Source organism: Cottoperca gobio, chromosome 8, assembly GCF_900634415.1.
Source record: "Cottoperca gobio chromosome 8, fCotGob3.1, whole genome shotgun sequence".
NCBI lineage: Eukaryota > Metazoa > Chordata > Actinopteri > Perciformes > Bovichtidae > Cottoperca > Cottoperca gobio.
In genome coordinates this window covers 464848-480042 of record NC_041362.1, presented here as the reverse complement: position 1 = coordinate 480042, position 15195 = coordinate 464848, and the positions used below count along the sequence as shown (strand labels likewise).

Genomic DNA, 15195 nt, shown 5'->3' with positions numbered 1-15195 from the left:
ATAAAATGTATATTATATTTGTATATTTTATTTTGTGTACTGTTGTACTATGTAATATACAAAGAAAAGATAGGAGAATAAATCATGCATATACTATAGGTAGTACTCTCATTGCCATTCCTGTCTCAAAGCTGATAAGTTTAATATTTTTTAAAGAAATTATAAGATTGATGCTATACAATAGGGTTAATAGGAACTTTTACTTTGAAAGCGCACTGTTCTCTTCCGGTGTCACTCTGGTTGTTTCGGTGGGACTTGACTCTGAAAGAAGATGGTCTCCATGATGACAACTTTAAAATACCAACAGTAGCCGGAGGGTTGTAACTGTCTGTCAGCGATTATTAAACTAAAATGTTTATCGGCTCTTTATCGCGTCGAGTGTCGGCTACGTTTTGAATTAGCTCAGCGGGCTAACGTTAGCTAGCCAGCTAGCATGAAGTCGCTGCTTTTTGTTTACATCCAGTCCTGATGATGACGGGCCCGGAGAGGTGTGTTAGCTAAGCCCGGCTACACGAGCTGTTTGTGGGGGAAGTGTCCTCCTACAGCCCGCAGTGTCAGGACCGGGGTCGTCCATCAGAACTGCTTCCACCTCAGGGGGGGTAAGACCAGCAGCAGTTATACTCCTAAAACCTTTGTTATTGTACACTTGTTGTGAGTTAAACCTGCAGTACATCAGCATTATTATCAGGCAGGTATATATTACATTCCTCATGGAGGGGCCTACCTGTTAACATGTTAGGAACATAAACATTGGCTTTTATTTTTTAAGTTCTATATTTCAAACAAGGTCAATTCAAAATAAAAATAGACCCTGCTTTGTTGTTGTGTGCTTTGTCTAATTGCTAAGTTTACAGACTTTGTAAAAATGATATAGAAACAATTTTTCATCTTTTTTAGGTTTGTTAGTTTTTATTGATTATTTCAACAATTATCCAAATATAAAACCCACAGATGAATATATAAACAAATAAAACAAACACACCTCAAATCTAAATAATACAACAAATAAAAGGTTTTTCTTCATATATAAATATTTGAATATAAATAAATATATATATATATATATATATATATATATATATATACAAATCTAAACAAATGTACATGATAAATTAAAAAAACAAAAGGTTTTTGTTCATATATAAATATTTGAATATAAATATAAAGAAATGTGGATGATAAATGACTGAAATTACAACATTTTCTTTGTATTCTTCTGCCTCTGGTTCACCTGCAAAATGTCATTAAAAGAGACACAAAAAACTACAAACAGCCGCATGTCTTTCAGTTTGGGAGTTTTGCTGCTTTGTAGAAAAGAAAGTTTACGGGTAATTATTTTAATTTTATTTTTTAATAGTCAAATATTCTCTGGTTTCAGCTTCTGAAATGGGAATATTTGATCGTATTTCATCGTCATAACTCACTGTAAACTGAATAACTTCAGGTTTTGGACTTTAGGGATTTTTAGTTGGAACTAAACGAAGGATGAAGAAATGTGCAGATGATTGATAATAAAAAGAATCCAGCAGCAGCCACACAAAGCTTTATACAACCTTTAATGCCTGTTGGAGAACTGGTAAGAAATGGGTACTCAGGCAAAAGTTTACCTTTTTTATGTTTACCTTTTTACTACTAGAATTTATTATATCTGGTGATGTGATTTATATGGATGCATCTTCATCTGTTTTGATTAAACTGGATGTGGTCCATCACGCTGCATTGCAGTTTGTAACTGGTGCAAGTTTCCTCACACGTCGTTGTCATTATAATAATTAGTTCAATGGACTTCACTGTATTTAAGATGCAAAACTTATTGTTATTGCAAAAGCTTAAATTACTCCAGCAGCTAAAACCATGAGAGACAATTCTCCTCATGGTCCCAAACTGTAGAGTCATAGGAGCCATTAAAAATAATACATCTGTGAACGAATAGGTCAATAAATATGGAAATATAAAGAGGAATAATTAAAAGAATAAATAGGTGAATACATTAAAACAAAGTGGAAATATAAAGAGAAATGCATGAACAAAAACTATGTAATTAAAGAAATGTGGAAATATAAAGAGGAACAAATTAAATAATAAATAAGTAAAAAATAAAAAGGTGGAAATATAAAGACAAATGATAAAATATAAAATAATTATGAGATTTGTTTGTTTCTGTATACATTTTATTTATTTATGAGAATTTTTCATATTCTCTATTTTTTGTATATATTTTTTTCATGTATTTTCTTTTTATATAATGGTAATTATTTATTTATATCCCTTTTATTTTTCATTATTCTATGTTGTCTGGAGCCTAGTGCTCCTGGTAGGGTCTCCCAAGGCAAATTGGTCTCAGGCGAGGGGCCAGACTAAGAATGGTTCAAAACGACCTCATGAAAAAAAGGGAAAGGAAAGGAGAGACCCTGCCCGGAGGAAGCCCGGGGCCCCCGTCTGGAGCCAGGCCCAGAAGGAGGGCCCGACAGTGAGCGCCTGGTGGCTGGGTTTGCCACAGAGCCCGGTCGGGCACAGCCCGAAGAAGCTACGTGGTGCCTCCCATCCATCCATCCTGTGGGCCCACCACTCATGGGAAAAACCGCTGGGGTCGGGTGCGCTGTCACACGGGTGGCAGTGATGGTCAGGGACCTCGACGGTCCAGACCCGGGCAGCAGAGGCTGGCTCTGGGGACGTGGAACGTCACCTCTCTGTGCTGGAAGGAGCCGGAACTAGTGCGGGAGGTGGAGCGCTACCAGTTGGATCTGGTGGGGCTTACCTCCACGCACAGTCTTGGCTCTGGAACCGTACTCCTGGCTAGGAGTTGGACTCTATTCTTCTCCAGAGTTGCCCAAAGGTCAATGATCGATTTTGTAATCGTATCATCTGATCTGAGGCTGCATGTTTTGGACACTCGGGTGAAGAGAGGGGCGGAGCTGTCGACGGATCACCAGCTGGTTGTGAGTTGGATCAAGGGGTGGGGGAAGACTCTGGACAGACCTGGTAAGCCCAAACGGGTAGTGCAGGTGAACTGGGAACGTCTGGAGGAAGCCCCTGTCCTGGAGATCTTCAACTCACACCTCCGGCGGAGCTTTTCAGACATCCCTATGAAGGTTGGGGGCATTAAACCTAAGTGGGCGATGTTCAAAACCTGTGATGAGCTGTGGGCTCAAGGTCTTAGGTGCCTCAAGGGGCGGTAACCCTCGAACACCGCAGCGAGCAGCGGGTGTGGGAGAAGTTCGGAGAAGCTATGGAGAAGGACTTTCGGTCGGCACCAAGGTGCTTCTGGAAAACCATCGGGAACCTCAGGAGGGGGAAGCAGGGAACTATCCAAACTGTGTACAGTAAGGGTGGGACCCTGCTGACTTTGACTGAGAAGGTTATCGGCCGGTGGAAGGAGCACTTTGAGGAACTCCTGAATCCGACTAACATGCCCTCTATGGTAGAGGCAGAGCTGGAAGCTGATGGGGGATCATCGTCAATTTCCCTGACTGAAGTCACTGAGGTAGTCAAACAACTCCACAGTGGCAAAGCCGCAGGGGTTGATGAGATCCGTCCAGAAATGCTGAAGGCTTTGGGTGTTGAGGGGCTGTCTTAGTTGACACGCCTCGTCAACATTGCGTGGAAGTCTGGGACAGTGCCTAGGGGGTGGCAGACCGGGGTGGTGGTTCCCCTTTTTAAAAAGGGGGACCAGAGAGTGTGTGCCAACTACAGGGGTATCACACTTCTCAGCCTCCCTGGTAAAGTCTACTCCAAGGTAGTAGAAAGGAGGGTTCGGCCGGTAGTCGAACCTCTGATTGAAGAGGAACAATGCAGATTCCGTCCTGGTCGTGGAACAACGGACCAACTCTTCACTCTCGCAAGGATCCTGGAGGGGGCCTGGGAGTACGCCCATCCGGTCTACATGGATTTTGTGGATCTGGAGAAGGTGTATGACCGGGTCCCCCGGGTGATACTGTGGGAGGTGCTGCGGGAGTATGGCGTGAGGGGGTCACTTCTGAGGGCCATCCAATCCTTGTACGCCCAAAGCGAGAGTTGTGTCCGGATACTCGGCAGTAATTCGGACTCATTCCCAGTGAATGTTGGCCTCCGCCAGGGCTGCGCTTTATCACCAATCCTGTTCGTGATTTTCACGGACAGGATATCGAGGCGTAGTCGTGGAGGAGAGGGGTTGCAGTTCGGTGACCTGAGGATCTCATCGCTGCTCTTTGCAGATGATGTGGTCCTTATGGCATCATCGGTCTGTGACCTTCAACAGTCACTGGATCTGTTCGCAGCCGAGTGTGTCATGACTCTCAGCAGGAAACCGGTGGATTGCCTACTCCAGGTAGGGAATGAGCCATTACCCCAAATGAAGGAGTTCAAGTACCTCGGGGTCTTGTTTGCGAGTGAGGGGACGATGGAGCGAGAGATTGGCCGGAGAATCGGAGCAGCGGGGGCGGTATTACAGTCGCTTTAACGCACCATTGTGACAAAAAGAGAGCTGAGCCAGAAGGCAAAGCTCTCAATATACAGGTCCATCTTTGTTCCTACCCTCACCTATGGTCATGAAGGCTGGGTCATGACCGAAAGAACGAGATCACAGGTACAAGCGGCCGAAATGGGTTTTCTCAGACGGGTGGCGTCTCCCTTAGAGATAGGGTGAGAAGCTCAGCCATCCGTGAGAGACTCGGAGTAGAGCCGCTGCTCCTTTACGTTGAAAGGAGCCAGTTGAGGTGGTTCGGGCATCTAGTAATGATGCCATCTGGGAGCCTCCCTAGGGAGGTGTTCCAGGCACGTCCAGCTGGGGGAAGACCCAGGACTCGGTGGAAAGATTATATCTCCTCACTGGCCTGGGAACGCCTCAGGACCCCCCAGTCGGAGCTGGCGGGTGTGGTCCGGAGAAGGGAAGATTGGGATTCCTTACTGGAGCTGCTGTCCCCGCGACCCGACCCCGGATAAGCGGTAGACGATGGATGGATGGATATTGCGTTTCCTTTTCCTTGAAGGGCCAAGCTGTCAATCAACCAGCTTTAATTATTAATTCTATTTATTCCTCTTTTATTTACTTATTCTTTTACAGATGTATTGCTTATTTAAATATAAAATCAGTTTCTGCGGAACGATGTGCTTTTAATCTCCAGGGTCATTATTATTTATTCTCTCTGCTAGAACAGATGTCGTATATGAACGAGACCTTTTTGGTTACATAAATGCTAAATAAAGAAATATATCATTATTATGTCACTAATGTTAATTTATGTGTGTTGCAGTGATGGAAGTGTCCCCTCAGGATCCGTCTCTCATGGCTATGGACCTGTCAAAGGGATACTCGGTGACCCCGCTGAGCCGCGGCCACACTGACGCCTTGGATCTGGCAAAGAAGCCCGAGTGGTACCACAGACGGCTGCCGAGCTGCAGCCCCGAGATCGGCTCCCCGTACAGATCCAGAGCCTCGTCCTCCTACAACTCTGATCCGGGTGCCCACTGCGGAGACGTGGAGCCGGGCTCTGAGGCGTTAAGTAACTACATGAATTCAACACGAGCTCCCGGGTTGTACCCTAACGGAGGCAACCTGTGGCACCCGGGTTTCTACGGCGCCGACCAAAGAGGCGGTGCAGTTCCCGAGAGCAGCAGCGGCGGAGAGGAGAGTGACAGCGACTCTGATGTTATTTTCCTCGTTTCTTCCGCTAAGGAGCCGCTGTCATGCAGCTCTTTCATCCAGGACAGCGTGAGGCACATCCTGGAGCCTCCGTTCCCAGCGGCGTCCTCGCTGGATGAGGCGAGAGGCTGCTGTCGCCCGCCTCCGCCTCTGAGCTCGCCCGGTCCGGACAGCTCGTACTCGGACTCCTCGGACACCTCCGTGGATATCCCCGTACATCACGCCAGGCCCGTCGTGCTCCTGTCAGACCTCAGTGCTGTTTACGGAAACCCCGCTGAATCTGCCGTAGATATCTCAAGCGACGACAGCGACGTCATCGAAGTTTCGGTCACTAACGAAAAGAAGAAAAGCTTTTCCTGTAAGAAGAGTCGGAACATGCCTCCTCACGGCGAGGAGGACGAAGCTCCGCCCAGAAACGTGCGACGCAGCACAAGAATCAGGAAATCTGTGTCCGAAATCCCTCAATACACGTGCAGCGCGTCTCCCTGCGGCGCATCTCGCCACCGTTTGAGGAGGCAAGCGAAGAACGACGCAGTGGGTATTTATAACGAGAGCTGCGACTCCGAGGACGTGATGGAGCACGCGGTGAGGTTGTCCAGCTCGGACGCGGAGGACTCTGTCGCGCGACCAAACGTGTCTCAAAGAGCGAGCGGCGACTCAGAGGAGTCCAACGTGGAGACGGACAGGAAGGCACCGCAGACCGACCGGAAGCCTTGCCGCAGAAGCGTCGCTTGTAAACGAAAGAAGCCACTCCCCCTTCGTACAACTCAACAGATAAGAACTAAACAGAAACTAAGCTGCACAATCACACCGGAGCAGCGGGAAAGGAAAAGAACCAGAACAACTGTTGCAAGACGGAAGAAGAAAGTGCGCCCGCAGCCGCCTCGACCTTGTGCTCCGTTTCCTCCCAGAGAGCCGGAAATAAAGCTTAAATATGCAAACGTGAAGAAGATCAAGAGGGCGGAGAGCTTCTGCCCTTTTGTTTGCATAAACAAGAGGACCTGCACCGTCGTTAACCACCAGGAGGAGGAGGTGGCTGCGAGGAGAGGACGGCAGCAGAACGCCTGCAGGTCTCAGTGCGGGTTTGTTCCCAGCACTTCCTGTTTCCAGCTGGGACGCTTCGGCTCGGAGAGCAGGGCTCCGTCGACGCCGCTGTGCTGCCTGTGCGGCCAGACGGCCAACGCCACGAACCTCGGGGACCTTCACGGCCCTTATTACCCCAGCGGCTCGTCTCTGCGCTGCGAGAGCGAGCAGAAAGAGGACGAAGGTTTCCACGTCAGCAGACGGTCGGTGAACTCGTCCGATGACGCTCACGACTGCTCTGCTGTCAGACGTCTGCTGGAGGACGACTGTCACTCAAAGGTAGCGAACGTTCATCAGTCTGCAGATGTTTACTAAGGTTATTTATACTTTACAACAAACATCAGTAATTATATAATAATAAAAGTTATAGTGCAGAAGAAGATCTGAGTAATTATTGATTTAATAAAAGGCAAAGTGAAAAGTGTTTAGATTAGTTTAATCAATTTATAAACAAGCTGACAAACGAAAACTGATGTTTAACCTTTGAATCAGAGGAGAGGAGAACTCCCATGATGCACCGCTGCTGCACCACCACACCAAACTCCCATGATGCACCGCTGCTGCACCACCACACCAAACTGCAGCTTTTGTTATTGTTTTGATTGAGGGAACAGATAATTAAATATTGTGCATTGAATTTGATATATCGCAGAGAAAAGCATGAAATCTATTTGAGAGGCTGAAAGCAGCATTTTCTGACGGTTTCACTGACTCACTAATCGTTGCAGCTCCACCCGAAGGTGCCTCTTCATTTTGAGGAGGGCTGGATCCACGAGGACTGCGGTATCTGGTCCGCCGGCGTCTTTCTGGTCAGAGGGAAGCTGTACGGGTTAGAGGAGGCGGCGCAGCTCGCACAAGAAACGGTGAGTGACACCAACGGATACCGTTGATCGTTAAGTCTATAAAATGTCTTTAAATAGTGAAAAATGCTCAGAACAACTTCCTGAAGCTTTTTTGTTTTGTCCAATTTAACCAAATTATTCAATTTATAATAACAAATGACAAAGAAAAGCAGCAAATCATTGAATTTCAGAAGCTGAAATCCAGAGATTTTGTAGCATTTCTTCACTACTTTTTGAAAAATGACTGAAACAATTAACTTCTTTTCAAAGTTTATTAATATTTTTCTGGTCTAATTGATTAATCGACTAATTGTTGGAGCCCTAAAGTTCGTCTAGTTAGTTAATAAGGGAATTTCAAAGTAAAAGCATTATAACTCTGCAGAATTAAATCGTGATTCGACTCATTTATTTACTTTCGATTGTCTCAAATACAATTTACAATTTAATAATAATATACAATTACAATACAAATAGTGCAGTAATAGTCATTTAATGAAAAATATATATTTAAGTTCTCGTGTTACATATGCAAAGAGTTTTATTTGATATGAATTAAAAACTATTTATACGGGATTCTGCATCACATATGGGGATAAAAGTGCTTATTTCCCTCACTTTGCTTTTGTCTTTCAGAAATGTTCAGCGTGCCAACAGACGGGTGCAATAATGGGATGTTTCCAGAAGGGCTGTCTCAGAAACTATCACTACAGATGTGCCGTTCAGTCGGGTACGGAGAAAGTGTTGCAGCTGTAAAAGGATAAATTACAAACCTTCATTATTTGTGCTGTTTGTAAATCATGGAGTCAAAGGTCATAACAAAATAATGAATCTGTAAAAGAATAAGAAAATTAATGTGAAGATATAAAGAGGAATAAATAAGTAAAGCCAGTTGATGAATTTAATGAATAGCAAAATAAATAGAGAAAATAAAGGGATAAGAAAAATAATTACATAATTAAAAAATACAAAAAATAAAGTAATTTATATTCAATAAATGTATACATATTATAAAATAAATTAAATAATAAATACAGAAATATACGTAAAAATAAATGAAAATATTATTTTATGATTTATTATTTATATTATATGTATTTATTCTTAATTAATTTCACTTTATATTTTGTGTTTGTTTCTTCAGGCTGTGTCTTAAACGAGGACAACTTCTCCGTCCGATGTCCAGAGCACACGGTAAGTGTTGACCTCGTTAGTGAAGCTTTGTCCGCTCAAAGTCTCTGATCTGCAGAAGTGTGAGGAGCCGCTCGGCCTGCGGGGGTCACTGCTGGTTTTATTTACACCGTTTCCAGATCCGGACTGCACGACAGCTGCAGCATGTGAAGAAGAGCAGATCCTATAGAAACAAAGATTTACTGCAAATTCATACTGAGTTTTGTAAAATAAGATGGACAAAAGTGTGGATTATACACACACACACACGCACACACACGCACACGCACACGCGCACCTGAACCTGAACCTGCACCTTTTATTGTGTCCAACAGAAGAAAGCGTTCACAAACAGACGACACAAGAGATGACGTGAAAGACATTTTCAGGCACTGGAGGTTCGTTTTATTTAAACATTTTTAGTTTCTTGTTTCTCGATCTGTCGGAAGTAAAGCTTCTCAAATGTGAGACTGTACTTACGTTATAGTAAGTTTAATATTATTTAAATAATATAATAATAGTATTATAATATGTGATGTATTATTATTAATATTAAATTACATGTTATTATGGTGTATCATAATATGTTATATACTCGTATTGATATAGTATTAAATATTATTTTAATAATATTGAATATATTACAAAGAATTATCTAAATATTCTGTTATAAAAGTTATTATTAATAATATTATTTAGATGGTATTATGTTATATTATATTATTGATATTATATTAAATATTATAATGTTATATTATGAAATAAACTATTATTAATATTATATTAAATATGATTAAAATATTATTTTATATTAAAATATTGAATATATTACAAAGAATTATCTAAATATTCTGTTATAAAAGTTATTATTAATAATATTATTTAGATAGTATTATGCTATATTATATTATTAATATTATATTAAATATTAAAATATTATTATGTTATATTATAATATTTAATATAATAATATTGTTTAGACACTGTTATGTTATATGATATTTTATTATAATTTTCTCTATTAAATAAAAGCATTTCATTAAACGTCCGGCACTTGAAGTGATTCTCATTTCTCTGTGTAATGAAATTTAGTTTGACTCAGAACTTAAGATATAACATATAAATAAATATAAAACTGTCCTAGAGCACAATGACCAATGGTATATTTACATATAATAATAATATTAATATTATATTAAATAATATAACATAATAATAATATATTATAATATGTAATACAATATTATTAATATTATATTAATATTAAAATAAACTTAAATATGACGCATCATTGTTGGCATCTTATTTAATTTGTCTGTTTTTCTTTTTATACAAATTTAATAGGAATTGATGGAGACGTTATAAGATCTGTAAAAAAACAATAAATAACTTCAAACTTGTAAAAAACCTTTTACACGTTTTCATCACATTTTACAGAACAAACAAATGTTTTATTAAAGAAAATAATGTGCAGATTAATTGTCAATAACGATGATTGTTAGTTGCAGCTCTTCTCGTTTGTAATTGGATAATGTATGTTATATAATATTATATAATACATTTCTTCATCTTTAATATCTTTTTAATGTCATTTATTTCAGAATGATCCGCAGATCTCCTCCGCTGCCTTCATCCAGAGTGTGTGTGTGTGTGTGTGTGTGTGTGTGTGTGTGTGTGTGTGTGTGTGTGTGTGTGTGTGTGTGTGTGTGTGTGTGTGTGTGTGTGTGTGTGTGTGTGTGAATGGATATTTATTTATTATTTGAACATAATGATATGTATAAGAGTTTAAAGGAGCTGTATTGTTGTATAGAATATGATATCTTTATATAAGGCCACTTCTTTTCTTTCTACACTTTTTGTACAACTTTTTTATTACTGTCAGTTCTTCTGTCTTCACATAACAAAACTTTATTTATTTTCATTACGCTGCACGTTGACTTCATATGGACCTTGTGGTTTCATTTGATTTCATCGGTTGTTATTTATGTCTCTTTGTAGACTTTGAACTAACATTTAAATTAAAGCTGCAGAACACCCCGTCTCCTGCACAAACTTTATTCAGCGTGTTTTAAACACAGAAAACGATGCGTTCAATGTCCCGTGGCCGAGCTGGTAAACTTCTGCTCTTGATGTCGTGTGTAGGTTAAAGGGTCAGTTCAACAAAATCACAAACGGTTCACTGAGTTAAAGAGGTCGATCCATAAGTTCATTAGTTTATTTCATCCACAGATTTTTCTGTTTGCAAAAAGAATAAATACAATAAAATCAATAATTGATTGTTTTAGTAAAAATGCAGATTAATATTTACAGCTTGTCAAATGTTGTATATTTAATATTTAGCGTGATTGTCAGACTAATGTTGTTTTTTTGCCTACATTTGTTAACGTATTGAAGATTAAGATAAAGCTTTATTGATCCCTCGCAGGGAGCTTCGCTTGTAACGGCAGCACAAGTGCATTTAGTCGCGGTGAGAGAATTTATTTGAGGCCCGTTTTTTAGTTTTACGCCTTCATTTGTTTTCATTTCTAAATAAATTTGCATCATTTAAAGTTCGCAGAATGGGCTCTTAGTAGTTCCTGTTTGCAAGTGCACCCATCGATGTGCAGACGACTGTGTCTGAATGAATTTAATACGAATAAAACTTAAAAACATGAAGATTCTCAGGCACGTTCTGCAGTCATGAGAGCGTCGTCTTTTCTTAACGGATGTACGTGAGCTCTGTTTGTTCAGCCTGCGTTTATTGCTGAATCAGCTATTAGTAGTTCCTTTTTACAGTGTAGCCAGACATCTGTAACTGCTTTACTTTTATACGGAAGAGAACTGCAGGTTCTGCAGCTATAAGATGTGAAAATAGATCAATAATAGAAGTCTGGATTATCCTCCGTTAATCAAACTATGTACATAACTTTAAGCCGCAGGATTAAGTGATTTGTGTGGATTGACCCTTTAATATATTTCAGTATGTAGAGCTGAAGTCGCCTCGTGCAGCTTTAATAATCCATCTGTGTGAGCTTTGTGTTTTAACTCACACGATGAGTGTTAATTGTTTAAAAACAGGCTTTTAAATAAAGTGTTTTTATTATTTGAGGAATAAAAAAGATGATTCATGTTATTTAATAAAGGTCAATAAAACTGAACCCGTGTCTTTAAATGCTCCGACATGTATAAAATAGGACTTTGTTTATGTTGTTCGTGCAGGAGAATGTGTCGACGACGGTCATCGTTGCTCCTACACAGAAACAAAATGTTCCTGCTGCAGGGAGGGGAGTGTGTGTGTGTGTGTGTGTGTGTGCGTATATCTGACGGGGTTCTTCTCAAACTTTATACATTTTCTCTCTTTCTAAAGTGGAAACATCTGCCAGGTTTGTTTTTTAACGAGCAGAATTATTTATTTAAATGTATTAAACGTGTGTTTAAATACAAGATGTGCAGTTTTTATTCTCATCTCATGGTTTGAGACTCAAAGTATTATTATTGGCTTCAAATATACATGTTTTGCACATTTTCCTTAAATATAATTGCCTTCAAGATCCATGATGGATGACCTACATTTGCAATGTGGGTTTGCACATAAAAGAAATGTGTGATAACATGCATCTGATTAGACTTCTGAAGGTGTCAAATATGAAGTCTCATTAATTAATAATAAATCCAATTAATTAGTGACATCTGTGAGCTTCAGAAACAACTGATACAACAATGAATGTGCAACAATACACTGAATAAATAACTATTAGTACATTTACTTACTGTACATAAGTACATTTACTTACTGTACTCACTTGAGTAATTCCAGTATATGCTAAATGTTTTAGCTGACACTATTAACTGCTTTAGCTTCAGGTGCTAGTTAAAGAATTATATTAATACAAGTTTATAAAGTAATTAAATGAGCTCCTTCACCAGCTGTGACTTTAAAGCATCAATAATTAAATTAATATAATATATATTATTCTGAAATAAGATATTCTGCTTCATGAGTAAATTTACTTTAAGTATATTCTGACTTTTACTTAAACAGTATTTTTACTGTGTTTTATTTATTTGAGTACTTCTTCCACCACTGAATCTACATTCATTAAACCTTTATTTTATTATACTTTTATTTATTATTTTTCAACTACAAAAACGAAGAAAAGGAATATAAAATATATATAAATTATATTTTATTATTATATATAAAATAATAAAAGCCATTAAAACTTTCAGAAAAGGTAAAATAATTTGATAAATACATTAAAATTAATTAGAAATAAAATGGTTTTGTGAAACAGTAGAGTTCTGGAGGTTTAAAATGTCTAAGATTGAGTGTATGAATGTTTAAAATATATATTTCTCCCTTTTGGTTTCTTCTCTTGTAGGACGGAACAGATATGCAGATAAAGAGATAATATTTAATTGAAGTTGTTAACGAGCTGCTGCAGAACAGGTCACAGTGTGTTCAGCACGTACGTCATAGTGACGACATCGTGTGTGGAAACACGTCGCGTCATTATCGCTGACTCGGGTATTTCTCACCTTGATACGATCACATCATCACTTCTGTCTCATGGATGTTCTATGATATCATTTATGTTTCTTTGGTTGATGGGTCAGAGGTCAGAGGGGGTCGAGTTCAGTACAATAAATAAATATAAATACATTAATTAGAATCTGTTGCTGCTCACACCTGCTGAAACGGTGTGAACATATGCACACTGTTACCATGGAGACTTTATATATTATGTTGCAGTGTTACAGCAGATGGTGTGTTTCACTCCAGCTCAGTTAGATTATTAAAATTGTATATTGTATATATTCAACATATACAACAATATATAATAAACCCACAAAGTCAGGATCAAAATCAAATAAGAGTTTAATTTGATATTTTTGCAAGAAGGAGCAGATTTATCTTAAACACAAAGATGATCCAACTCGCAGGGCTGTGTGCTGCTCAGAGGAGAGAACCCTCCTGTGTATTTATACTCACTTCAAACAGGAACTACTTTGTGTCCGTTCCTCTTTGTCTACACCAGGAGTGCTTCACAGCAGAGGCAGCAGAGGGAAGGATGTTCTTATCTGGAGTCCAGCAGCACCTCTGTGTCCTCAGCTGGAGCTCTCACTGTTTCCCATCACATACAGTACGAACAGCAGCTGCAGCAAACATGGGAAACATTCTATGCACAGTGTTTACGCCGAAACCTCTTCTCTCTCTCTCTCTTCTCTCTCCTCTCTCTCTCCTCTCCCTCTTCTCTCCCGAAGCTAGAAAAGAATAAAAAGCGCCCCCCCTTGGGAGAGGGAGAGAGGAGGACAGAGGAGGAGAGAGAAGGAGAGAGAGAGAGAGAGTAGGAGAGAGCGGAGAGAGAGAGAGGAGAGAGACGAGCGAGAGCGTAGAGAGAGAGAGGAGAGAGACGAGGCGAGAGGAGAGAAGGACGCGAGAGAGAGGGAGAGGAGAAGAGGAGAGAACGAAAGAGACGAGGGAAAGGGATAGTAGAGAGAACTAGAGAGCGGCGTAGCGCTCTATTGTTCTTCTCGCTTCGCTTCTGTCTCTTAGCGCTAGCTGAGCTCTTTGCTCTTTTCTCTCCTTTGCTCTTTTCTCCTACTCTCTCTCTCTCTCTCTCGCTCTCTCTCTCTCTCTCTTCTCTCTCTCTCTCTCTCTCTCCTCTCTCATCTCTCTCTCCTCTCTCATCTCTCTCTCTGCAGTGCATGCTGGGAGTTTGTGTGTGAGTGAGACGCTGAGTGTGGGTTTTCGCTTTCGATCTTTTTGGTTTTGTAATGGGATTTAATTTGCAATTTATTGGTGATAGTTTGATTTAGTTTTACTTTTGGTGAGTTTGGGTGTGGTTGTTGGGGTGTTTGTGGGGTTTTCCCTTGCCGGTGTCTCGCTGGTCGGCGTCTGACGCCATGGTAAATGGGGAATTCACCAAGCTGACGAGGAAGCACGATATAAAGATCTCAGCCGGCCTCCCGTGTAGCGTAGAAGATGTAGGTTTAGCTGTGGGGGAAAAGGTCGGACATGGCAATATAAAATCACTGGCGCGGATGAACAGCGCCGTTGTCATTTTCCTGGACCAGCTGGAGAAGGTGAACCGCGTCATCGAGACAGGTATCGTGGTGAATGATTTGTTTGTGCAGGTGTTGCCACTGGCCCTGCCCTCAACCAGAGTAGTTATATCTAACGTCCCTCCGTTCATAACTGATGAATTCCTCAGTAGAGAGCTGTCCAGACACGGGAGAGTTGTTTCTCCGGTGAAAAAGATCCTGTCTGGCTGTAAGTCTCAGTTACTGAAACACGTAGTGTCACACCGTAGACTTAACCCTTTAACACTTAAGCCTAAAAAGCCTAAACATTTTCGCCTGGACTTTTTAGCTTATTTTTAAGTGTTTTAAATGTGAATGGAGCCAGGGTTTTGAAAAAAAGAGCTCAAATATTTGAAACTGATAAAATGAAACACATTGATGTTTTTTTTTTTACAAGAGATGCACAGCGACAGTTCTAAT

The 15195-nt window shown here is 40.4% G+C and overlaps 1 protein-coding gene across 1 annotated transcript; it reads left to right on the top strand.

Annotated features, from left to right (window-relative positions):
- Positions 1-13: 13 nt before the first annotated feature.
- Positions 14-11849, top strand: LOC115012483 (uncharacterized). The gene is made up of 7 exons (XM_029438116.1): positions 14-599; positions 5232-6982; positions 7432-7566; positions 8179-8272; positions 8687-8736; positions 9048-9110; positions 10314-11849. The coding sequence occupies exons 2-6, from the start codon at positions 5234-5236 to the stop codon at positions 9081-9083; spliced, it is 2064 nt and encodes a 687-aa protein (XP_029293976.1). The 5' UTR covers positions 14-599; positions 5232-5233; the 3' UTR covers positions 9084-9110; positions 10314-11849.
- The last annotated feature ends 3346 nt before the right edge of the window (positions 11850-15195 follow it).